Source organism: Staurois parvus, unplaced genomic scaffold (genome assembly GCF_062004578.1).
Source record: "Staurois parvus isolate SC_StPar_1 unplaced genomic scaffold, SC_StPar_1.0 ptg000832l, whole genome shotgun sequence".
In the NCBI taxonomy this organism is placed as follows: Eukaryota; Metazoa; Chordata; class Amphibia; order Anura; family Ranidae; genus Staurois; species Staurois parvus.
This window is the reverse complement of record NW_028318628.1, coordinates 2,142,925-2,170,139: the sequence shown is the minus strand read 5'-3', so window position 1 is coordinate 2,170,139 and position 27,215 is coordinate 2,142,925. Positions and strand designations below refer to the sequence as shown.

Here is a 27,215-nt window from a genome sequence, read left to right as displayed (position 1 = left end):
GCGCACTGGTACGGCGCCATCTTGCCGGAGTCCGAACGTCCGTAATCCACAAGTGCGCATGCGCGGGCGCCATTTTACCATGGGCATATAATGCAGTTAACCAGCGCTGCCCCAGCCACAGATGCTGATGCCAGACATCATAAACCTCTGAAGCAGCGGTGTATTTGCCAGATACCATAAGGATAACCCCAAGAGGTATCCAATGCAAATGTATAGTGCACAAGAGGGGGGAATATTAGAAACGTGCACCAAAAGGTATAAAATGACCAAAACCAGGGTAAACATATATACTGGTAAGTATACTGATATCAAATATAGGGGGGTATTGAACTCATAAGCCCCAACGTATGGAAACTAAAAGGATGATAAAAATAAAAATAAAATACTGGTGCAATAAAATATCCACCATATATATGAGAATAGTTCCCATATACGAGGCAAAAGCAGCATGGTAAAACAGCGTAAATGGGACTTAAGAAGCATACCCCATAAAAATAAATCAAAATACAAACGTATGATATAATGAAAACATAAATAATACATATCAGAGTAATAAACACATGTGCTGTAAACATATGCCATAAAGGCAAAAGGGATCATAATGAGTATTATACTAACCCGCTAAAATGGAAAGGCTTGATGGAGGCCTGGTTGCAAATCCTTTGCAGTCAATTACAGCCTTAAGTCTGGAACGCATAGACATCACCAGATGCTGGGTTTCATCCCTGGTGATGCTCTGCCAGGCCTCTACTGCAACTGTCTTCAGTTCCTGCTTGTTCTTGGGGCATTTTCCCTTCAGTGTTGTATTCAGCAAGTGAAATGCATGCTCAATCGGATTCAGGTCAGGTGATTGACTTGGCCATTGCATAACATTCCACTTCTTTCCCTTAAAAAACTCTTTGGTTGCTTTTGCAGTATGCTTTGGGTCATTGTCCATCTGCACTGTGAAGCGGCATCCAATGAGTTCTGAAGCATTTGGCTGAATATGAGCAGATAATATTGCCCGAAACACTTCAGAATTCATCCTGCTGCTTTTGTCAGCAGTCACATCATCAATAAATACAAGAGAACCAGTTCCATTGGCAGCCATACATGCCCACGCCATGACACTACCACCACCATGCTTCACTGATGAGGTGGTATGCTTAGGATCATGAGCAGTTCCTTTCCTTCTCCATACTCTTCTCTTCCCATCACTCTGGTACAAGTTGATCTTGGTCTCATCTGTCCATAGGATGTTGTTCCAGAACTGTGAAGGCTTTTTTAGATGTTGTTTGGCAAACTCTAATCTGGCCTTCCTGTTTTTGAGGCTCACCAATGGTTTACATCTTGTGGTGAACCCTCTGTATTCACTCTGGTGAAGTCTCTCGATTCTCTTGATTGTTGACTTTGACACACATACACCTACCTCCTGGAGAGTGTTCTTGATCTGGCCAACTGTTGTGAAGGGTGTTTTCTTCACCAGGGAAAGAATTCTTCGGTCATCCACCACAGTTGTTGTCCGTGGTCTTCCGGGTCTTTTGGTGTTGCTGAGCTCACCGGTGCGTTCCTTCTTTTTAAGAATGTTCCAAACAGTTGTTTTGGCCACGCCTAATGTTTTTGCTATCTCTCTGATGGGTTTGTTTTGTTTTTTCAGGCTAATGATGGCTTGCTTCACTGATAGTGACAGCTCTTTGGATCTTAACTTCACAGTTGACAGCAACAGATTCCAAATGCAAATAGCACACTTGAAATGAACTCTGGACCTTTTATCTGCTCATTGTAATTGGGATAATGAGGGAATAACACACACCTAGCCATGGAACAGCTGAGAAGCCAATTGTCCAATTACTTTTGGTCCCTTAACAAGTGGGAGGCACATATGCAAACTGTTGTAATTCCTACACCGTTCACCTAATTTGGATGTAAATACCCTCAAATTAAAGCTGACAGTCTGCAGGTAAAGTACATCTTGTTTGTTTCATTTCAAATCCATTGTGGTGGTGTATAGAGCCAAAAATGTTAGAATTGTGTCGATGTCCCAATATTTATGGACCTGACTGTATCTTATACACACACACAGTAATGTGCGGGGTGTACTCACAGAAGTGAGTACACCCCGCATATTTTTGTAAATATTTTATTTTAACTTTTCATGTGACAACACTGAAGAAATGACACTACAATGTGACGTAGTGAGTGTACAGCTTGTATAACAGTGTAAATTTGCTGTCCCCTCAAAATAACTCAACACACAGCCATTCATGTCTAAATCGCTGGAAACAAAAGTGAGTGCAGACTTTTGAACAGGGGACATTTCATTTGTTTACTTGTTGCTATGTTTTGTTTTAGGATTGTGCAATTCTATTATGACCTACCAGTTGAATATGAATCCCATGAGAAGTAAAAGAAATGTGTTTTTGCCTTCTCACTCACTTTAAAAACGGTACATACTGTATATTGCCACTTCTCCAAGGGTACGCAAAGTTTTGAGCACAATAGGAATGAAGCTACCATCTCATACTCACTCTTGAGGTGCACTATTAGATTTGTAGAGTGCTAAACGTACACATGACTGCAACCAAAATGCACTGCTTGTTGCAAAATAATGTCAGGGAGAAGGGAAAAGGAGAGGTTCAGGAGCTCATAGAGGTTGCTACAAGGAGGCAAAAAACACACTAAGAAAATTTCATGAAGACTAGACAGGGCCAGTAGTTGAGGTGTATAGACTTTTTTTTTTTGAAGAATAAATACAGCATATGGTTCTGTGTCACTATTTTATTTCTATCAGGACTGTCACTAATAAACAGGATTTGTGTGATGAAGTCATAATTCCGTTTTACTTAGTCTACTCAGACTCATGCCAAGTATTTTCTGAGAAATCTAGCACAGGTCAAGTATACGGATGAAGTACATACAAGTTCCACACAGATGTGTTTGTGTGGAGCAGCGGTAGGAGAGGAGCATTTCTGAGCATAAAAGTTTAAGTAGATGGGATGGATATCAGGTGGGAGTGATTTTTACTTTCTTATTAAGCCCTTAAAAAGCTCTGGGCTGACAGCCTCTTTCATCCCAAATTATCCAGCTCAGCCTTTAACTGCAGGAGAACAACATTCGCAAATTGATTCGCAGGTCCTATGGGGCCGCCGGAAAAAACATTAGATTGCTGTAAAATATTCATATGTCAGTGCATTTAGCTGAAAGCAGTTGACGTGCTGCTCCCTGGGGGTTAAACATAAAAGCAATTTGGCCAGGATGTTCTGGATCCCCCTTTAATCCCTATTAACTCCTGTGTGGCCAGAACAGTGCAAGATTCATTCTCATTAAAAACAAGCCAACATATACCTTCGTACAACCCTCATTAGTGTTCTGCGTGTACATCTGTGATTTGTACACTGGAAAAATTCACTAGATTTTCTTCACTTTACTAGCAAAAGTATTCTATATAAAATACATCATAAATCATATAATCTAGGTTATAATTTAAAGCAAAATATTTTTGTTCTATGCTGATCTCTGCTATGATGGGCTTGCAATGAATAAGACATTTTTTTATTGCCTCATAGCAACCAGTTGGGCTCAACCATGTACCAGAAAGTTAGTTAACGTGCATAGAAGAATCTAATTGGCTGCTATGGGCACCACACCCAGCACTTCTTACAGACATCTGCATAATTAGTGTGCAACAGCTAGAAACTGATCATGTTTAAGCAATATAATCACAATAATCTGCCACTTAGCCACAAACCAAACTAGATTTCCTGATGTTTAAAGCGAAGTTCCGCTTTTAGGTAAGGACTCCCCTTGAGGAAATGGCACCTTTGGGGAGGGAGGGGGAACGGATGTCCAATTTTTACAGGTACCCGCTCCCACTTATGCACCAACCGCCTAGGCAATCAGAAGCGGAAGTTGTCCCCCCTCAGTCTTCTGGGACACGACAGGTCCCAGAAGACTACAGGAACATTCAGAATGCGCAGATGTGCAGAGGATATCTGGCTGTAAAGCCGCAAGCTGTCACAACCAGGTGCCCACACTTAAGATCCCGTCGCTGGGGAGAGAGGACAGCCGGTGAACCCAGCTGGTGTGAACTCATCACTGGATCGGGGGACAGGTACGTGGCTGCTCTTTTAACTACCTTCTGCCCGCCATATAGTACAATGACGGGCACAAGGTGGTTCTCTCGTTCTGATAGGACGTCATATGACATCCTTCCATTCTCACAGTGCATGCGCGGCTCAGGGAGCGCAACCTACCAGTGCCTCCTTATCAGTGTCCATCAGTGCAGCCTATCTGTGCCCATCACTGCAGCCTCATTAGTGCACATCAGTGAAGGAGAAAAATCACTTATTTACAAAATTGTACAACAAAAACTAAGAAAAAACTTTTTTTTTTTTACAATTTTCAGTGGTTTTTGGTTTAAGAAAAAATAAAAATCCCAGAGGTGATTAAATACCACCAAAAGAAAGCTCTGTCTCAAAAAAATTATAAAAATGTCATATGGGTACAGTGTTGCATGACTGCGCAATTGTCATTCAAAGTGTGACAGCGCTGAAAGCTGGAAATTGGCCTGGGCAGGACGGGGGTATAAGTGCCCTGTAGGCTTGTGGTTAAAGGTCAGTATCTACAGTATTTGTAGCTGCTGACGTTTTTCACAGGAGACTGGAGCTGCTGTCTAGGAATTGCTATATTACTAGTGGACAATAGAGCAGTGGTTTCCTTAGGATTGTCATGCATGTCTCCTGGCAGTTTTTGTTGGCCACCCGCTTTCTCCAAAGCCTGCTTCTTCCTCCTAATTCCCCCTTGTGGTCCCTGGGCTCGCCCATGTTTTTTCAGGGAATTCAAGATACAGAGCAGTGAGATATCTGAATTTCTCTAAGCTGTATGAACCTGGAAGTGCTCAGTTCTGATCACTTCTGGGGTCAGTGCTGTCAAAATCCTGGGGGGCAGTCGCTGGGTAAGAAACCCTGATGAGGGCAAAAGGAGGCATCAGGGTTCTACTGGGCCTCTAATGTTTCAATAAAGAGAACCTGTCACTGCCTCTGTTGTATCACCATGGGGCTTGTCAGCCCCCTTGTGATTGTAATGAAATAAAAAAATAAATGTATAACTACTGCAACTCCTTCCTCACTGGCTTACCTTTACATAGGCTAACCCCACTTCAGTCCATCATGAGTACTATCCACAGCTCAGCCCCCAGCTACATCACTAACCTCATCTCAAAATACCAACCAAATAATTTTGTTCCCCAAAGACCTCCTACTCACTAGCTCTCTTGTCACCTCCTTCCATACTCTCCTCCAGGACTTCTCCAGAGCCGCTCCCATCCTCTGGAACTTCCTTCCCCAATGTGTTCTACTATCTCCTACTCGGTCCACTTTTTGACAATCCCTAAAAAGCTCATCTTTTCAGAGAGGCCTATCCTGCCCCCACCTATTAACTATACTTGTATTTTCTCCATCAGCCCATCCACCATAGTTAGATCCCAGCATTTGCTTGCGGGTGACTTTCAGGGTTTTTGGGAATTCTCATCATTCCCCCCCCCCTTTTCCAATCAAGAAGGGGTATGGTGATATATGGCCACATTGGTTCCGATAACACTCTCTTACTCTGATGGTGCTGTATCATAATATTTCAGCTCTATTGATATTATGCAAGAAAAGTGTTTTTCCTTTTTTATAATGTAAAAAAAATGTATATTCTTAATTTTGCTACAGATCTTATTGTATTGTATGCAGTGTTACCCCTGAAGGAGGAGCGTTGCCTCCGAAACGCATCGGATACTCGGTCTAGAGTCTCTGCTTTCATAAATACAATGTTGTACATCAGTTTCCTGTAACAATTGACTGATATGTGAAAATTATTATGTGTTATCTCTTAACCAGTTCAAGTCCAGACACTTTTACCCCCTTCCAGTCCAGGACAATTTTCAGCTTTCAGTGCTATCACACTTTGACAATTGCACGGTCATGCAACACTGTACCCATATGAATTTTTTAGCATTTTTTTGAGACAGATAAAGCTTTATTTTGGTGGTATTTATTCACCACTGGGATTTTATTTTTTTTGCTATGTAAATGAAAAAGTCCAAAAATTTTGAAAAAGTGTTTCTTGTAAAATTTTGCTAATAAATAATGCTTCATCATAAATCTTGGCCAAAATGTATTCCGTTATCTTTTTAGTAAAAACAAAAATAACCCAAATTAGTTTATAACCAAAAATTATAATTTATATTATTATTTATGTTTTTTTTTTTTTTACATACTGTCACCCTAGCAGTACAGTGTCACCATAGTGACACTGTACTACTTGTGGGGAGTGATGAAGATTTTTCTTTTTTTTTTTACACGGATTGCTTTTACACCCATCAAGGCTGTAAAAGCAATCATTCCTCCTTCTCTCTGGCTGCGTTCTTGCAGCCATTGAGAACTACTGTGTGAACTGTGACTGGTCACAGCTTGTCACATGGTACAAGGCTGTTGTGAATGGCCTTGTACCATGTGACCTCTGTGATCATTCACAGATTTCACACGTAGTAAGCAATGATGTCAGAAGTGACATCTTGCTTACTACACCGCATGTCACGAGATCGGGACCTCACACAGAGGTCCCGTACGACGATCGGGTTTCCACTTTGTCCGGAAGGACACAGCAGGCACCAGATCGCGGTGCTGTGCGCTCCCAGGGAGCGCGAACAAGCAGGGGGCGGGGAGGCCGTTTATAAACGGCCACCCGACCCTGCACTGCCACCGTCTGGCCGTTTATATACAACGGCCAGACGGGAGGTGGTTAAATATTATTTATTAAAAGTTATTTTTATTTGCTTTTTTTTAAGAAAAACTTTGTCCTTATATTGCCTACAAAATCCCAATCCCAGGGGGAGAATTTGTCATAAGCGAATCTGATATTAGAGATGTTGGCAATCATGCGGAAGACCTCCTATAACTTTCATATCCACCATAGTTATCACCTTTTGTATCAATTGACCTTTTCTTTTTCCTAGATTGTAAACTCTAACAAGCAGGGCCATCTGATCCCTCCTGTATTAATTTGTATTGTAACTGTACTGTCTGCCCTTATGTTGTAAAGTTCTGCGTAAACTGTTGGTGCTATATACATACTGTACTATAATAATAAACCTATGGGAAATATAGGGTACTGACGTTTATTGCTATTTTCCGGGCGCATGCAAACTTAAGGGTTTGACATTTGGGTATCAATTTATTCAATGCAACCTCATCATCATATATTTTACCAAACAGTTGGGTAATTTATTGAGTTTGTGTTCCCTAGAATTAACTCAAGTGTATTTTTTACTGAAATTTGGGGTAATATTGTGTTTATTAAAAAACTACCACTATTTTATTCCCTAGAGTGTCTGCTTTCAGAAACTATATAATGTTTTAGGGGTTTATGCAATCTTCAAAAACGGACCTGGCAGTGAAAAGGTTAAAAACCCCTAAAGGATATCAGTTTAGAGTTAAATGTGAATAATGGGCCTACCATTATTTTTCTTGCTGCGACGTGTATGGTGATCAAGAATATGTGTAGGGCAATTGCCTTTTTTGTACATAAAGCACCCCAAACGCATGCGTGTTTTTTTTTAATCTGTCACTTTAAATGTATAAAACCATTTCTTTTTATAACATAACTTTATTACTATCCCATAGGGGACCAATAGCCCATTATGTGGCGACAGGTTCCCTTTATGGAGACATCAAGGGAGCACAGAGCACGAGGCACTTCCTAGTTCACTCACCGGAGGGAGGATCAGGGAACTGACATTTGCTGAGCTCTCTCTGCTCTACCCAGCGACACCCACAATGGATGTCCTGGGCCTGCAGGTGGGACAGCAGAACCCAAGATATATGGCTGGGCCAGTGGCATGTTGCAGTGGATGTGGAAGGGGCCTTAATCACTTTCATCTGAAAGTCGACAGTCAGTTTAACAGGAGTACATGCTCCAGGCCACTATAGCAGCTGGGAGTGTGTGTATTTAAAAGCCCATGATCCCAGAACCATTAAAAAAAAAAATGTGCTGGGACTCTAGTGGTTACACTTACTTAAAGTTGATCAAGTCAAGCACCCTCTGCACAAGCTACATCTCAATAAAAAGGACTAAACTGTAAAACTCAGCAGCTAACAATTCCTACTCTGGCTTGAACCTTAGTATTGTTAACCATTACCACTTCCCCTGAAACACCTGTTAGTGTCAGCAAAGCAATTGGTCAACCATGCTCTAAAACACCAAAACAGCTAAACAGCACTCTTGTTACGAACCCCATATTTTTAGAATCCCAAAGATCACATTTGCTTCTGTTCCTCAATGAAAAGGACAAAGACTCAGTGTCCCACCCAGTATTGTGGGAGGCTCTTAAAGCCCCAAAATCCTGTGGCAAATTGAGCCAAACCAAAATAATTGACAGTGGATAAAGCTTTGCGAATATTGCCTACTTCAATACTTTGTATAAGGAGAGACTAGACTCTAGTCAAACATCTTTCAGAACTAACAAATCTACAGCGTTTCCTTCAGAAATTGCTTGACCCATAAAAAAAGAATATTCCATATTAAGAGAGACGTGTTGGGAAAGCTATTGGCTTTAGCTATGAGCAAAAGACAAATGCAATCCTGCAAAAATAGCCAAGGGCACATCCATTATATCTCCACAGAAATAGGAACATTTTTACTCACTACTATCAACCACTGTACAGCATCAGACCTGAGGAGCCCTAATGTGAATCCAACACTGGGCAGGCAGGTGTTTTTACGCACTTAGACTCTGGGGTTCCCCAACTCCCCTCAGAGTTGACAATTTAAAGAATGAATTACACAACAGCCCAGGCCCAATCACTCGCAGGTAACTGCTCCACGAGCGAGCAGCCACAGTTAACTGTGGGAAATGTCTGCCTCCCATTGCTTTCAATGGGGCTGTCTCCCACAGCCAATCAGTGAGAACCTGAACAGGGCCTCATTTGCAAGTGTGAATGGGACCTTAAGAGAAGCTGACCTTGCAAGCAGGCACCTGGGATAAGGGGAGTCCATATGGGCAGCACAGTGGCTAAATGCCTGGCAGTATTAGGGTCGTTGGTTCGAATACCAACCACCAACCAGTTTGCATGTTCTCCCTGCGTGGGTTTCCTCCGGGGATTCCGGTTTCCTCCCACACTCCAAAGACATGCTGGTAGGTGAATTGGATCCTGTCTAAATTGGCCCTACTATGTATGAATGTGAGTTAGGGACCTCAGATTGTACGCCCCTGGAGGGTTAGGGACTGATGTGAATGTACCATATATATGTAAAAGCGCTGCGTAAATTGACGGCGCTATATAAGTACCTGAAATAATTATTATATATATATATTTTTTTTTCTTTTTGTTTTTTTTAAATCATACTTACCTAGGTGGATGCAGCTTCGAACCAATGTTACATCAGTCCCCCGCCAAATCTAAGGCTGAGAACTGAGTGATTAAACACTACTGACCGCTCAGTTCTCCCACCGCTCTGTCTCGGTCTCATGACCCTCAGTCTCTGGTTCTCTGCTCTACCACCACAGCACTCACTGGAGCACCGGGCAGTAGAGGTGGCGGGAGCAGCTGGCCCAAGCTCTCAGCAGATCGCCAAGTCTGAGCCAGATGACAGTCCAGGTTTTTGGGTGGATCCCGACCATATGGTCGCAATCTTTCCCCAGCCTGGACCAGATCTGTGATGTCAGCTGACAGCCTCCTTCCTTCATGAATCCCCCCCCATTTTCTTGTCCTCTTTTTTTCCCCTCTCATGAAGTGAAAATAAAAATTAGATGGAGATCACACTTTATGGCTACTCCACTATTAGTCATGGCGTTTTCTTCCATCAGGATTTGATTCAGACGTACCTCTATTACACTGTAAGAAAATCTGCCTTACTTATCAGTATGTTCATGCAGTTTTTATTTAATACTGGAAACCTTCATGCAACTTAAAACAAATCATCCTTCATGCTGTTACCTCCTATGATCCATTTGTCAGTTGGACCTCATGTCTGTACCATCTTGTTTTGTTCATAACTAAAATGTTATCATTTTTATTTTTTTTTGTTTAGTCATGTACCCAACCTACATATTTTGTATATAACTAAAATGTTATAATAAATTACTAAAAAGAAAAAGCTGTACTATGGCACATGTTAAATCAGTAAGTTATTTTTACAGTGGTACTATTCACACTAGCTCAAATAGCATGCTGCAGTTTTGATGCACTTAATAGGCCCAGGTTATATAGAAGTGGATGGAAGCATAAGCAACATTATAACTTAATCAGTTTGGCAGACATTGGTAAAAATGTATTTATTTTTCCAGGGTTAATCGCTCCAACACATGTCATAACTATATATAAAAACATGTCATAAGCACTTAGCACTGTCATAATATGCACAAATACATTATTATTATCATACAGGATTTATTTAGTGCCAATAGTTTGCTCAGCGCTTTACAATATAAATACATGAATATTCATATAAAATGTTACATTAAAAAGTACACCTAAAGTAGTTACTAATTCTTAGATGTGATGACTGCATTTTGTTCTGTTTTTAGGCTTTCTTTCTTTTATTTTCACCTGGTGATCCTTTCAGTAATTCTGCTGTTATTCAAAAGAACAAACTGTCCTGCAGATGTAGCAGTTGACACAAACCATTGATCACTGACAGGGATGCTTACAATGATCAGCTTTTACTTATTTATGTAAAACCTTTATCCCAAAGAGAAAAAAAAAAAAGAAAAAAAATTTTCTTGTAATTGCTTATAAAATGTTAGCTGGAGTTTGGCTTTATTTTTTCACTGTATCTTAGTACATCTAAAACTCCCTTCCCCCTAAACTGACAATGCTATCCAAAGGTGTTCCTGTGCTTCTTCATCCAGAGTGTAGAACCCTAATATAGGAGGTGGGTTGTTGGCTGGATCACCAGGTGAAAACAGAGGGGGGGGGGGGACCTAAAAAAAAACAAAATGCAACCACCACAATATATTGATATATTACATCTTTGGTTTGGGTCTAATACTGCTGTTACATGGTATATGCACAATGGTTTTTCAAACTACATTTTTGTGAAAAAATACACTTTAATTAATTTAAAAAATCAAAAACACTCTATATACTCCAATTTGTTTTCTAAAATATGAAAAATGATACGCCATATAAATAGATACCTAACATGTCATGCTTTAAAACTGCACACACTTGTGGAATGAAGCCAAACTATGGTAATTAAAAAAATCTCCATAGGCAACACTTTAAAAATTTCTACAGGTTACCAGTTTAGAGTTACAGAGGAGTTCTAGTGCTAGAATGATTGCTCTCCTCTGACGTTCACAGTGAAGTGCAGCGCTTTAAAAAATAAATATATATATATTTTTTTTTTTACACTGTCCCTTTAAAAATGTTTGATAACTTTTATTGCAATTGCAAGCAATGTAAACTTCCCTTGCAATAACAATAGAGCGTGATAGGTCCTTTTTATGGAGAGATCCGGGGTCTTTAAAGACACAACATCTCTCCTCTACAATGGAAAACATTTAAGAAAAAATATCTAAAGCTTTAAAAAAAATAAAAAACAATGTTTACATTTGGCCAGAACCAGAAGTGATATTATGATGTTGCTCTGGTCCTCCTAGACCATACAAATGAGCGGTAGTAATCTTTCCTCTGCTCACCTCTGTGACCAGCCACTGCCAGAGCCAGATTGGTTCTCGGGCTCACCGATCAATCAGGTAAGCCCAGGAACCACCAGAAAGCAGCAATGATCCAGCGCTGAATCCACTGCTCATCAGTTTTATCAGAAAGACTGGCGTCCGAGGAAACATTTAATACCCAACACCTAGCTGCAGCCATAATCCCGATATTAAATGTCAAAATCATGACGTATTTTCCCAGTTACACAGTTGACAAGTGGTTAAAGTAGAAGTTATTACTCCTTTCCAGTTTTCTTTTTTTGCCATCTGTGTCCCATTGGTCAGATTTCCCCTCACTTCCTGTCCCGCAGACAAAACAGGAATTTGAGGGGAACACCAAAGTGAGAGGAGTCCCCAGTTGTCATCAGAACTAGTGTCCCTGTTGGAAGATTTTCCCCTCCATTACTGTTCTGACAACAACTCAAAATCTGTGATTTTCATTTACTTCCACTTTCAGTGATAACAGTAAACATGACAAATAGAGTGTGAATCCCCCCAATGGAGGCACGGCAGCAATTAAAAAATAAATAAATTACTCTCCACTCCGTACAGAACTAAAAAGTCTTGCCTTTAGTTATGCTTCACACTGCACGTTTTAAGTCTTTATTTTCCACAAGGAAGAAGTCAGGTACCACAGATAACACAGTATGTAATCATTACACTGGGTAGTAGCATGTATTTGAAATGCTAATGCTTTCTGACAAAAATAAGTCTCCATGCACACGGGGCATTTTAATAACGGTGGTAACATTAGCTGTGTAAAGTCATGCTAAAAAGTTAGTGTTTTAGCATTTTAAACGCTTTTGCATTAGCATTTTACAGTGTTCGCGCGTTTTGTTTTTTTTTTCCAGCCAAAAAATGCCCCTGCCAAAAAGCGCTGATTACAGTCTATGTGTGCATGGACAGATAGGATAACATGCTGGAGGTTTACGGTCTGTAGAAAAAAAAACGTTGAAAGCCAAAAATAGCCGCTGTAAAAACGTCCAGTGTGTATGAGGACTAATAAAAACACTATAATGTTTGCCAGTATGAGACCTGTACAGAAATACATGGCATGGGGGGACTGCACACATCTCTAAGTGTATAAAAGTCATGATATAAATACGCTGCCATCACTGTACTCCTGGTTTTTTATATGTTCAATTACCCAAAACAAAGTAACTAAGTAAATGAGAACTCTGCATTCACAAATAGTAAGGAAAGCCTAGAAGTCTATCAAGCCTTGCCTTAATATACCCAAATCTGTTTTTGGTAGAGGTTTCTAAAAAGGGGAGGCCCAATGTGATTGTTGTGCAGCCATACATTACTAAATAATTCTTTTTGTTCTACTTTTGGAATCCAAGTCTGAATAAGGCTAGCCAGATTAAATGAAAGCTCTTATATTCATCAACAATACTATATTTTTTGGAAATATTAGTACTCACCGGTGCTACAATTTTTCCTGTCTGCCCCACCTGCATATCATTGGGGACAAATCCAGCATCTACAGCAGCACGGGAGGCACCCACTGCAAATGAGAAGATGGTTGACATAAATAATACAGTTTTCTTCTCACTTATAAAATGGCCCTGTAGTACCAACTGTTCATTCGTGCTTTGCATATATATTCACACCACCCTAGAATTTAATATACTGTATAGTGTTAGAGCTTGGAAATAAAATAGATTTAAGGTATTTGCAATGTATGTTATTTGTTATTCATGTAACCTAACAATTATGTAAATTGGGGTTTTCTGTCACATACAAGAATTATATGATCACAATGACAAAAAAATAACTACACGATTTCAAATTGAAAACCAAAAAGTCTTGATTTCTCAGATATTTACCCCCTCTGTAAGGTTTCTTGCACACTACTGCCTAAAAATGCAGCGTTTTTAGGTATACAGGTGTTTTGTTTTTTTTAATGATGTAAATGCAGACCATTGTTTTCAATGTGCCTATACACACAGGAGTATAAACATACATTGCATATAGATCAGTTAAGAAAAAAAAAATACATAAATCGGAGTTGCTGGTCAGCATTTTTATGCAAATACACACATACATCACTCCCTTGATTAAAATAAAGCTAGCAGAATTTTCACACTTGTATAGGCATACATCTCATTCTTGCATTTCTTTTCCCCAGGAATGTCCGGTGGCCATACATCAGTACAGTGTGCAAATACCCTAATGAAAGGTTTGCTGCAGCCTATTACTTTTAGCAGTTACAAAGCTTGATGAATGAGATACACCAATGTGCAATTAGTGTAACATGATCTCCAAATAATTGCACATACTTCTGGACACCTAGAGAATTTACCAGAACAGAATCCTGAAAACCAGCCAGCAAAACAATTTTATGGTTAGGTTCTAGAAATGCACCAAGTAGAATGTCATTAACCACATGCCGCCCAGCCACTGTATAAATACGGCAGCAGGGTGGCACGGCTGGGCAAAAGCACGTTTTAAAACGTGTGTTTTGTGAACAGGTAGGGGGCGCGCGCGAGGCGCGCCGCCGCCCTACCTGTCCCGCCGATCACAGCCACGGATGTCAGTTGCCGGGTCACAGCCGGTCGTTACCGGCTATGTCCCGGCGATCGGCGGCAATCGCTGACAGAGAGCACAGCTGCAGTAGCTGTGCTTTCTGTCAGTTCCCTAACAGCTCCAGGACACGCTGATCGGGACAGAAGAGTTTCTCTCTCTCGATCAGAGGTGTTCCCTGCAGTACACACCCCCGCACCCTAGTAAAACACTCCCCTCCCACAGTTAACCCTTTCCCTGAAAAATAAACTTAACCCTTTCCTCCCCAGTGCCATTAGTACAGTGTCAGTGTTTTTTTTTTTGCACTGATCACTGTAGTGGTGTTACTGGGGATGTCAGTGACCCCAAGTCAGTACCCCCCAATGTCAGAATGTCCGCCGCAGTCCCGCCATAAGTCGTTGATCGCCGCCATTATTAGTATTAAAAAAAACTAAAAATCCCAGTATCTTTCCCGCCATTTGTAAATGCTATAACTTTCACGTAAACCAATTAATTTACACGTATTGGGTTTTTTTTTAGCAAAGACATGTCGCAGAATGCATTTTGGCAGAAATTTATGACTAAATTTGATTTTAAAATTTTTTTTTACTGGACATGTTTTATAGCAAAAAGTCCAAAATATAGTTTTTTTTCCTCAAAATTGTCAGCCTTTTTTTTTATAGCGCAAAAAATAAAAACCGCACAGGCGATCAAATACCACCGAAAGAAAGCTCAATTTGTGGGGGAAAAAAAAAGGATGTAAATTTCATTTATGTACCATATTGCATGACCGCGCAGTTGTCCGTTAAACTAGCGCAGTATAGCAAAAAAATGGCGTAAATTGCCGTATATATACACCATAGTTTGTAGACGTTATAACTTTTACACAAAGCAATCAATATACACTTATTGGGATTTTGTTTACCAAAAAACATGTAGCAGAATACATTTTGGCCTAAATTTTTAACCAACTTTGAGTATACTGTATATTTTTTATAGCTGAAAGTAAAAAATATTGTTTTTCTTCAAAATTTTTGGCTTTTTTTGTTTCTAGCGTGAAAAATAAAAAGCGCACAGGTGATCAAATACCACCGAAAGAAAGCTCTATTTGTGTGAAAAAAAGTACGTAAATTTCACTTGGGTGCAGCATTGCATGACCGCGCAATTATCAGTTGAATTAGTGCAGCGCCGAGTAGCAAAAAGAGGCCTGGTCATTAAGGGGGGTAAATCCTCTGGAGGTCAAGTGGCTAAAGAAATAAACTTGGAACATCCACTATTATCAAAGCAGACCTTTACCCAAAAATCAAAGTGCCACTTATCCTCTCCCTACCCCCAGCTCCTAAATAATTTGCATATCATGCAATTAGACTTATGGAAGAAAGTCAGCATTTAAAAGATTTGCAAAAAATTTAGGATCCAGATGTGCAAAACTGCTATGGGTATACTCCAAAATACTTGCAGCAGTAACTGAAGCTAAAAAACATACCAAATACTGACTGAACAATTTTGTATAATATTTTTAAGGTATGCAAAAGTGCAAAAAGACCAGCAGAGAAGGAGCTGGAAACCTGCATATGCCTTCATTTGTGATCCAAGATTTAAAAAGGTTTCAAGACAGAGCAGAAATTTTTGAATATTCTCCCCCTTCCCTTGTAAGCAGATGTACTATGTGTAAATATAAACTGTACATTACCCGCAGCGTGCAGCTGATCTGCTAGATCATACAACAACTTGAAGTTATCGCCACTCTTTAACCCTCGACCTGTGATGCAAAAACAGACAATACAAATGTGAGATGCAGTCATTTTTTACACTTCACAATAACAGGTTTATAACCGAATTATACATTTTTATAGAAATGTAAAAAATTGTTTTCGACCCAGCACTGTATAGGGAGCTTCCACTGCGAACTTACCTCCAGAGACCACAACTTTAGCACTAGTCAACTCTGGACGGTCACTTTTGGTCAGACTCTGCTGCAGCCACTCAGATTTTCCAGCCGGTGGAGGTGGAGACACTAAAGCAGTAACAATATTTTGTGTTACAAAACAACTTTGGTACCAATGCTTTATATGTCCATTTTCTTGTTTTTATCTTCACTTTTTTAGATCGCATGGCCATATGTCCAAAAACACATTATTTAAAAACCCAGGTAAGTGTCATAGAACATATCCTAAACTGTTCTGGGAATCTAGCAAAAAGCATGCCATCTTATTAATATAACTTTAGCCTCAAGCAAACACTCAAGCAGGCATTCCGGTCTGTAAAAGCACCTTTATGTTAGATTATGTGCACACATAGGCATATTTAAAGAGCAGGCAAAAACAAACAGACAAACAAAAAAAAAACCAAACCACACAACACCAAAGCCACGCGTTTTAAGAATAGCTTCTGAGCAGAGAAAAACAGGCGTAAATACATATAAATGTGCGTGTATGCAAGTATATGTATTGCAATGGCTAGAATAAATTAATATTCCGGCCAACAGAATGCACTCACATGACATATGTGCATATATATATATATATATATATATATATATATATATATATATATTATATATATATATATATATAAATAAATAAATAAATAAAACGAGAGGTGTTTTTTTTTCTGCCAAATTGTGGCAGAAAAAATGCTGCTTATTTCCATAAAAAAGCCCATACGCTGACTTTTTTTTTTCTTTTTGTTCAACCAGCGAGTTGAATGAAAGAAAATGATCCGATTCCCCCGAATCCCTTTTGCTGTGCTACTGTATTCTGACAGTGGGGAGCCTTCCCTGCCATCAGAATACAAAGATCAGTGCTGCCGGCTATAGCTATAGCCGGCAGCACTGATCGCTTGGGAAGAACCTGACAGGCTGGTTGTACACAACTTGATTGATAGATCAACTTGGGTACAACCAGCCTGCCCATACATGGATCTTAATTCAGCCTGTCCCTGCTGAATTAAACTGATTAAGCCTGTGTGCATTACGCCTTATAATTTAATTATTACCAATATATGTCATAGTTTAGAAAACAAATAGTCATCATTTCTTACCATTTTCCAGGCTTGCATTTCCTCCTGAACTCTGAGCTGCTTCAAAGGATGTACCCCTGATAGTGAGCACTTTTACAGACTCATCACATTTCACTGTACACAAAGCATTTCCTACAGAAATAATAAAAAATAAAGGACATCAAGGTGAATACTTTGTCTGAAGGGAAACAAAACCTTTACAAACAAGAACAAAATGATCCAAGATGAGAAAGTGCACAGATCTCATTATCTATTGAGTATGCACACTGTATAGAAAGGTATCATTACTGGGATTGCTATGGACACACATGCATTCATTATTATACCTGAATTTAAAGTGGTCATTAATAAAAAGCTGTAAAATACGTGAAAATATTAAACTATACTGAAAAAACTCTAGAAGCTTTTTGCTTACCTGTGTAAGGATCAGCAAGGCACTCTCATTCTGAACAGCGGATGTTTTTACATTACACTCACTGCAATTTCACACAACTACTAAAATAATTTTATATTACTTCCTGATTAGCTTTGCAATGACTAGCATGATCCTTTATTATATAATTATATCATTCTTATTTATATTACATTATAAACCATCCTACCTGCACTTTGTGTTTTATACCTTCATAAGATATGCATTGACCATGTAGTTTCATGGTGTCATTTGTTGCTTGCAGTTACGCACTGTCCATACTAGAGTAAATCTTAAAATTCTTTTGTCAGCAATTTGTTTGTGTTCAAACATAAGGCATGCGACATGGCACTGCACAGGTTAATGCATGACCTCTGACTGTAGTCAATAACTGACAATTCCTGTGAAGGAACTACATATTTGACAATCACTGGGTCTCTCAGGCTAGTGTTCTGTGGGTGAAAGCTAGTAATAAGGTCTGACACAGACACCAGCAAGCACAGCAATTAACAGAGAGATCACTATTTCATCAGATTAGCACTCCTACAATTGTGATGCAACACAGAGGAAATGGTGAGGCAAGGAATGGATGCTATGTGATCCGAAGAAGAGGTTGCCTGTCCCTTTAGCAAATAGTGACAATCTAGGTGAAAGAATAAATGGACATAGTGGAATCAATCAGCTGTGACGCTACAAACTGCAGCCACACATGTGTGCCCATCATTACAAGCTAAGGCAAACAGCACAGAGAATATGATGGAAAAAAAAAAATCTGTGTTGTACTTCCCCTTCACATTTTTAACATATAACAAACAACTTGTGCTCTCATATAAATATCACTAAATAATTAAAAGACAAAAATATACAATCATGTGAGGAAAAAAAATGAATAAGCATGTGTTCAGTGAAAAAACTGCATGCGCAGATCAATACTCTAAAATGTGACAACCCCAGACCACCACCCAGAGACAAAAGCCATTGTACATGAGGAGAGAAACAGCAGACCAGATAGTATAACACTGTATAAAACTGCTGCATTTATTCAGTATAGAAGGTACTCACAAGACAAAAACTGAAACAAGCTCAAAGTCCACTCGCAAGCACCAGGGGACATGATAATGTCAGCAGTGTAGGCTCCACCCAGTTTGTTTCGTCCCTAAGAACGTTGTCAGGGGCTTTTGATTTTGGCAAGAGACTTTTGTCTCAAGGTGGCGGTGTAGTGCATTTGGCATGTTTGAAGTACTGATCTGCACATGCAGTTTTTCATTGGACACATGCTTATTGGAATTTTTCTCTCACATGATTGTAAATTCATTTTATTGTCTCTGAACTATTCATGGTGATGTTAATTTCAGAGCACAAAGTTGTTTGTCTTAGGTTTAAAACTTAAAGGGAAAGCGCAACAGATATTTTTCCATCAAAAATGTTACCTTGTATTCAGGGTATAAGCAAGTGCAGTCTCACCGACACTTATTTATTCAAGGCTTGATACAATTTCTCTGAGCATGGAGTTTCACAATATTTTGGGACACTGGGAATACAACTACACTAATACCTAGTTGGAGCAACAAAAACATTTGAAAATGTACAATGCCTTTAAATCAAGTCAAGATAGCCTTGAAGATGAAAATTACAGGGGTTGGGGAAAAAAAGAAAAAAAAAATTGGAAGCCTACACAATTTGCAGTTGTGAAAGGGACAACATGTTTCACGTTGAAAGCGGAAGTGATGTAACAGGCTTTTGCTTCTGCTGTGTGATGAGACACCTAGCTAACAGGTGGGAAGCCTCACTTACGTCATTCACTGTGTGGGCTACTAGTAGTACAGAGTCATGTCAGAGCTTACTGAGCTTCAAAGAGGGCAAATTGTTGGTGTCCACTTAGCTGGTGCCTCTGTGACTGAAGTTGCCAATTTATTTGCCGTGCTGCGAGGTGCAGTTTCAAAGGTTATGACGGCATATACAGTTTCTGGGAAAACGTCTGATAAGCATAAGCACGGTCAACATAGTCAACTGAATGAAAGAGACAAAAAGGACATTGCACAGGATTGTGACCAGGAATAAGAAAGCCACTGCTCTCAGTCTTCACAAGAGTGAGCCACAAAAAATAAGTGGTTCTAATAACATTAGAAAAGCATTTAGGCACCAACTATAGTTGTTATTATTATACAGTATTTATAAAGTGCCAATAGTTCACTCAGCGCTGTACATTACAAAGGGAGACAGAACATGTGACAGAACAATAACAATACAATGCAAAACATGAGGGGATCGAGGGCCCTGCTCTTTTGAGCTTACAATCTAGGAGGGAGGGGATGGTGGCACAGGAGGAGATAGCTGTGGGGGATGGAGTGGTAGGAAGAGTGGAGGTCGTCGGTAAGTTAGCAGGGGGTGGGGTAGGCTTCCCTGAAGAGATGGGTTTTCAGGGTGCACCTAAAGGAGAGGAGAGTAGGTGATAATCTGATGGGTTGGGGCAGGGAGTTCCAGAGGATGGGTGACACCCTGGAGAAGTCCTGGAGGCGGGCATGGGAGGAGGAGACCAGGGAACTAGAGAGAAGGAGGTCTTGTGAGGAGCGGAGTGTGCGTGCTGGGCGGTACTTGGATATTAGGTCAGTGATGTAGTTCGGGGCAGTATGGTGGACAGCTTTGTACGTCAGTGTTAGGATTTTGAATTTGATCCGTTGCACAATCAGAAGCCAGTGGAGGGATTGGCAGAGGGGGCGGTGGAAACGGAGCGGTTGGAAAGGTGAATGAGTCTGGCAGCCGTATTCAGGATCGACTGAAGCGGGGATAGCCAGCGGCGAGGCAGGACAGTGAGGAGGGAGTTGCAGTAGTCGAGTCGTGATATGAGGAGGGAGTGGATGAGCTGTTTAGTGGTTTCTGGGGTTAGGAACGTGCGGATTTTGGCGATGTTGCGGAGGTGGAGTCTGCACGAGTTTGTTAAAAATTGATCTTGGGGCTGGAAGGATAGGTTGGAGTCCAGAACGACACCAAGTACTCTGGCCTGCGGGGCGGGTTTGATGGTGGTGTTGTTGGACGTGATGGAGAAGTCAATGGGGGGTGGGGTACGGGCTGGGGGGAAGACAAGAAACTCGGTTTTGGAGAGGTTCAGTTTAAGGAAGTGGAGCGACATCCAGTCTGATATGTCGCTCAGTAGGTGTGTGATTCGGGCGGAGACCGAGGGGGTGAGGTGGGGGGTTGAGAGATAGATTTGTGTGTCGTCGGCATAGAGGTGGTAGTTGAAGCCGTGAGAGTGTATGAGTTGGCCAAGGGAGGAGGTGTAGATGGAGAAGAGAAGGGGCCCGAGGACAGTGAGGGACCCCAACAGAGAGGGGGAGTGAGGGGGAGGTGGTAGCATTATAGGTAACGCTGAAAGAGCGTTGTGACAGGTAGGATGAGAGCCAGGAGAGTTACTAGGAACCTTGGTACTCAAGATCCTGTGATTTGTACAATACTACTGTAGCTTGACTTCTAGTAACTTTAGGTCTAGGAGGATCACCTGGACATACAAAGCCTCAGAAATACTGTAGAATACATACTCAAGGAATGCTAGAATGTCATAAAGTGAATGGACAAAAGTCTTCATCCTCCCTGTTGCATAGCTGTTCCAATATAGCCGGGGATACAGAGAATACTCTGTTTTATACCCATACTATTTCATGTCAAGGGAAATGCCAAATGAAACTGTAATTTATGTTATTTAGCCACACTTTAGGTACCATTATTACACTCCATTTTATGGAAATTCAAAGTGATCTATTTCAAAGGCAGGATAGACAATTTGTAGAACAGTGCCACCATTAATGCCCACAGCATTGTTAAGAGGGAAAAAAGCAAAAGCAGAAGAGAATGCTGTACAGCCACTGGCAACAGCTGTTAACTCCCAGCAGAACTGAAGTCATTTGGAACATTTTCCATGGTTATCTTCATGTTGCCAAAATGTTTGTTCTCCCATTAAATGGCCACATCATATCTGCAGGCCAGCTGCCATGTTGCCTACAGTCTCCACACCATATGGTGCACACATATTTACCACATCTTCTACTGCTGGATCTACAGCTGTTGCTGGTAAACTCCAGAAACTGGCAAAGAGTAACATGTACATAACTCTCTCAGTGCGTATTGCAGTAAAGGTGAACGGACAATAGAAATGACAGTATGGCCTTTATTTTCCAAAATGCACAAGGGGATAAAAAAAAAAAAAAAAAAGACAGAACACACCAAACCAGCTGTTATGAGAAACACCAAACCCTCTGCCTTTCTCTTATTTCATAAGTGTTCAAGCAGTAGGTAGGCAACACTTACAGGCATACGGGGTTAACAACTATAAAAGGTGGCAAGTAAAATGTGAAGAAAAGAAATTAAAAACAATTTAGAAACCTATCTAAGGGAGGAATTGTCCCTGAAAACCGGTGGTGCCCACCACCAGTCAGGACCTTTAGTTTCCTTCTCATATACTACAATGACTACATAAAATGACCTATAGGTAACCCAGATTGCCTGCGACAGTTCTTACACATTAATACATTGTTACACATTGTAAACAATCACAATCTTCATGACCTGAGAGAGTGTTCTTTTTGCAAATTTGTACACGTTTTATGGGTGTTTTCAAAGTGTTTTTGTTTCAGCCAATAGAAAGATAAATTACTAGGAGGAAGAGAGCCAAAAAATAATGCACAAAATCCATGTAACACGTGTTTTCGGACATATTTCAGTTGCTCCCATTAAAGCGTTTCAGGGCCGAATGAATAAATGGAAAGCATTCTCTGATTGGACAAGGTGCTTAGTGAGATGTCATCACCCAGCTTCTTCAACTCATCCAATCAGCATACGCTTTGCATTCATTCAGAGAATGGTGCCCCTGTCGAGTGGTTGACCTCCTGCGTTCAGATTGCAGCAGGACAGCATCTTGGTGCCGGACCTGGAAGCAAAGTGGCGATCACTGAAGTAGCAGTGTCTACTTCAGTGATTTTCAGCTTCCAGGGGCATTGGTCAGGTTTGGAATATATGAGGGGCATTCTAGTCAAAATGGGACTTTTGAGTTTATATCATAAAAGAAAAAATTTCAAGGAGTGGAAACTGCAATTATTTTTTATTTACATACTCCCCTTGCTTCATCTATACACTTTTCCAAGTGTTTACCGAATGCCTGGATAGCTTCAGCATACAAAGATTTGTCAGTACACCTGACCCATCCTAGGACAGCCTGCTTCACTTCATAATCATGTTCCGTTCCCACAGAAAGATTTTTCTCTTGAGTAATTTCGCAACAGGTTATTCGTCGATTATCCAGGATCAGGCGTTCCACGCACTAAATGTTCACAGGAGTGACTGCTGTGGGCTGGGAAGCACCACGGTCAGGATCGTCAATGACGTACGGCCGTCTTTGAAACGTTGACATCAATCAAATCTCTTACTACAGCTGAGCGTCTCATCACCGTACTGTGCTCGAAGTCTTCTGTAGATGGCCATCTTTGTTCACAAGAAAACTTCATCACCACACGCTGCTCCATGCACACACTAGCACTGTTGTCCGCCATCTTGCTGAACGGTCTCTGGACTGACCCACATGTGCTCTGCTTTTCAGTAATAGTACACACTTGCCACTCACTACTGCATGTAGTACTGCCACGCTAGCATCCTTTTTTTATATCTGTATAATCAAAAGTCCTGGTTTGACTTGAACACACCTCGTACATTGGTCCAAGCTGGATCAATTTAACTACCGTATTTTTCTCTCCATAAGATGCACTTTTTTCCCCCCAAAAAAGGGAGGAAATGTCAGTGTGTTTTATGGAGCGAATATAAAGCGGCAGGTCCGGTATTTCTGCCGCCACCATGTCAGAATATCGGGCCGACCGCTCAGCTCTTCTCTCCTGCAGGGCCTTACCTGTTCCTAGCTCCAGCACTGTACAGTCTTCCCGCACTGGCTTCTGTGACAGCCGGGTGCCTACTGCGCATGTGCGAGAAGCGCTGGGCTTTGTGAATGGTCCGGTGTCTTCTGGGACATATGACAGGTCCAAGAAGGCGCCGGGCCATTCACAAAGTGCAGCACTTCTCGCGCATGCGCAGTGGGCACCTGGCTGTCACAGAAGCCAGCGCGGGAAGAAGAGGGAAGGACGACTCCGCGAAAGTGGGAGCGGGTACCTGTCGAATTCAGGTACCCGCTTCCCCTCCCCAAAGGTCCGCAGTCTCTGGTCATCTCCTTTACTGTCTGCAGTCTCTTGTCATCCCCTGCACTGTCTGCAGTCTCTGGACATCTGTACTATGTCCCTGGTATTTTCCCTGTACTGTGTCCACAGTCTCCGGTCATCTCCTGTACTGTGTCCGCAGTCTCCGGTCATCTCCTGTACTGTGTCCGCAGTCTCCGGTCATCTCCTGTACTGTGTCCGCAGTCTCCGGTCATCTCATGTACTGTGTCCGCAGTCTCCGGTCATCTCCTGTACTGTGTCCGCAGTCTCCGGTCATCTCCTGTACTGTGTCCGCAGTCTCCGGTCATCTCCTGTACTGTGTCCGCAGTCTCCGGTCATCTCCTGTACTGTGTCCGCAGTCTCCGGTCATCCCCTGTACTGTGTCTGCAGTCTCTAGTCATCCTATGTACTATGTCTGCAGTCTCTGGTCATCTCCTGTACTATGTCTGCAGTCCATTGGTTCAGAATTTTTTCTTGTTTTTCGCCTCTAAAACCTAGGTGCGTCTTATGGTCAGGTGCGTCTTATGGAGCGCGAAATACGGTATGTATCCATAACTGGAATTCTTCTTTAACCTTTTCTCATAAAATTCCTCAGACCATCTAATACAACATACTATAGGCTCATACAAGGAGGCTAATTTACTAAAGGATTGAGAATGCCCACATAAGAAAGAGTGAAGATATACTTCAATTAACCAATCATGTGCAAAGCAATCTCTTGCTAACATCAATTATCCAATTGTGTGCAGATAAAATAAATCATCATTTCTCACTCTTATTTTGTGTGAACACTCTCAAAGTATTTCATAAACCCACCCCATTGTCTCTATAACTCCCCTGAGTACATCAGTAAACTGGATTGGTTGGAAGACACTGCAGGCCATCATTGTTCTTCAAGGTCTGAATCCTTTTTTCAAATATTTGATTGTACCTATTATGACATTTTTTACAAAATCACCTTAGCACAATACTGCAGCTGGTTTACTTATTAAGCAAATCCACACATTGCTAGCTTTCCTGCCAAGGCTTACTGAAGTTGTGTTTTTCAAGTATTAATAACATCCCTTGAAGGTCACTTCTAGAGCTTTGCTAATATTTTGCTAATGTGCACTGACACTTAATTTTAGCTTTGTAACTCTAATCCCTTTGCTGTAATAGTGTCATGAAAAAAGGGGGGGGGTTGGTTTAGAGTGGGGAGAAGGGGCAATAGTGGACAGAGGAAAGCATGGGGGAAAATGGCTGGACATACAGGTGAAGGAGGGAGAAGGGATAGCACTCTCACAGATGAGCTCGGGGAAACAGTATATGGGATATGGAAACTCCTTGGAGAAGGACTTTACCGCATCAAATCAATCTAATACAACCATATATTATGGTACATGTCGTGTCTGCTTAGGGAGGAGAGGACAAGGTCTTTCATTTCCCAAATATATCAAGGTTGTCCTATTTTAGCAAACTGAAGTATATTAAACAACCAAAAAATATTTGGAATTTTTTCCTTTCAAACTTTTAGGCCCTAATCACACCAGAAAGCGGGTGTGGGAAACCCACGTTCCATGCACGTTTCCCCACACAGTATTCAATATGCACTAGAGTTGAGATCTGCAGCAGGTGTCAGTGCCAATTTAATGATACCCCAAATGCAGGTCGCAAATGTAATGCATTTGCCTGCAGAAGTACCATGAAATCTGATTGCAATGAGCTTCCAAAGGTTGTTCATGCACTACTTTTGGTGCGCTGCAGTGTGATTGAGCCCATTCAAAGTGAATGTGCTCAAATCGCAACAAACTGCATGTGAGACACACAGGAGTGCACTGCACGTTCCTGTAGGATTCCTAGTGTCAGCCAGCCATTAAAACTGTCTAGACCAGGGGTGGGCAAACTTTTTGACTTGAGGGCCGCAATGGGTTCATATATTGGACCCGGGGGCCGGACCAAGAGTAGATGAATGATGTGTATGTGTCATCCATAGTAAGTATAGTAATATTCCCCCATAGTAAGCATAGTAATTAATCCCCCATATAGTAATTAATCCCCCATATAGTAATTCATCCCCCATAGTAATTCATCCCCCATATAGTAATTCATCCCCCATATAGTAATTCATCCCCCATAGTAATTCATCCCCCATATAGTAATTCATCCCCCATATAGTAATTCATCCCCCATATTAATTCATCCCTCATATAGTATTTCATCCCCCATAGTACTATTCCCCCCCAAGTAGTAAGCCAAGTCCCCCCTGTGTTAATTTACTTACCTTTGCTCCGCGCGTTCCTCTCGCCGTGTTCCCGCGCCGTTCCGGTCTTCAGGGCGGACTGTGAGAGGAGCCTAGCTCCCCTCATGTTCGTCACGCTGCCCCGCCTACACACATCCTGACAGCCAATGTATCACGCTCCGCGGGCCGGATTAAAAGGTCCGCCGGGCCGTATACGGCCCGCGGGCCGTAGTTTGCCCATTGCTGGTCTAGAGCAAGTACTCATAACTAAAGAGTAAATCATATTTTATAATAAATAAGTATTCAAGACAAAAATAGAGGAACAGTCTTGAAGGTCCGAGAAGGATAACAAGAGTAAAGGAAGGGAGGTAAATGTATACATTTCCTTAACCTCTACCCGCCCGGCCTACGGCCGAATGGCGGCCGGCAAAAGCCCCTACCTTTCTGGGTGGACGCCATATGGCGTCCTTTCGGGCATGCGCAGTTTGCGCACCTGCAGAGCTGCGCAGCAGCGCGATCTGTCACCGGCCGTGTACCTTGGACACGGCTGATGACAGATCTGAGTACCTGCCCCGTTGCCGTCACCATGTGACCTGTTGTGACCAATCACAGCAGGTCACATGACAGTTGTATACAATGGATGGCTTCATTCATGCCATCCATTGTATACTAGTGTGAATGGTCACAGCAATCACATGCACAAGCTGGGCCAATCACAGCCCAGCTGTGTCATGTGATTAGCCCTGGCCAAATCACAGCTAAGCACAAAAAAAAAAAAAAAACCCTGAATGAATCGATGTCATTCAGGTAAATGCTTGCTTATAGCAAAGTAATTCTTTGCTATAAGCAAATTGTGTATAAAAAAAAAAAATACTGATCACTTCCCCAAAGTAGTACAATGTTACTATGGTAACATTGTACTACTTTGGTCATAGTGAAATATGAAAAGAAAATCTTAAGAAAAAAAATGTAATAAAAAAATTAAAAATAAAAAATGTAAAAGAAATTATATATTTTTTTTTCATACTGTCACCAGTCAGTGTCCCTGATCACCGCCATACTAGTTATATGATGATGCTGTACTGCACTGGTGACAGTATGTAAAAGAAAATTAGTGAAAATACTTTTTTAAATTTTTTCATTTTCCGAAAAATTATGACAAAAAAAATACTTAAAAAAACACAC

The 27,215-nt window shown here is 41.1% G+C and overlaps 1 protein-coding gene across 1 annotated transcript in view; it reads right to left on the bottom strand.

Moving 5' to 3' along the window:
- The window catches only part of ETFA (electron transfer flavoprotein subunit alpha), a 59,872-nt gene that overhangs the window by 12,935 nt on the left and 19,722 nt on the right, over positions 1 to 27,215 (bottom strand). Inside the window, exons 6-9 of the mRNA XM_089655296.1 lie at positions 17,231 to 17,341; positions 16,104 to 16,205; positions 15,882 to 15,950; positions 13,108 to 13,190 (exon numbers count right to left, since the gene is read on the bottom strand). Of these exons, the coding sequence (XP_089511422.1) occupies positions 13,108 to 13,190; positions 15,882 to 15,950; positions 16,104 to 16,205; positions 17,231 to 17,341 (365 nt within the window). The remainder of the gene's footprint in view (positions 1 to 13,107; positions 13,191 to 15,881; positions 15,951 to 16,103; positions 16,206 to 17,230; positions 17,342 to 27,215) is intronic.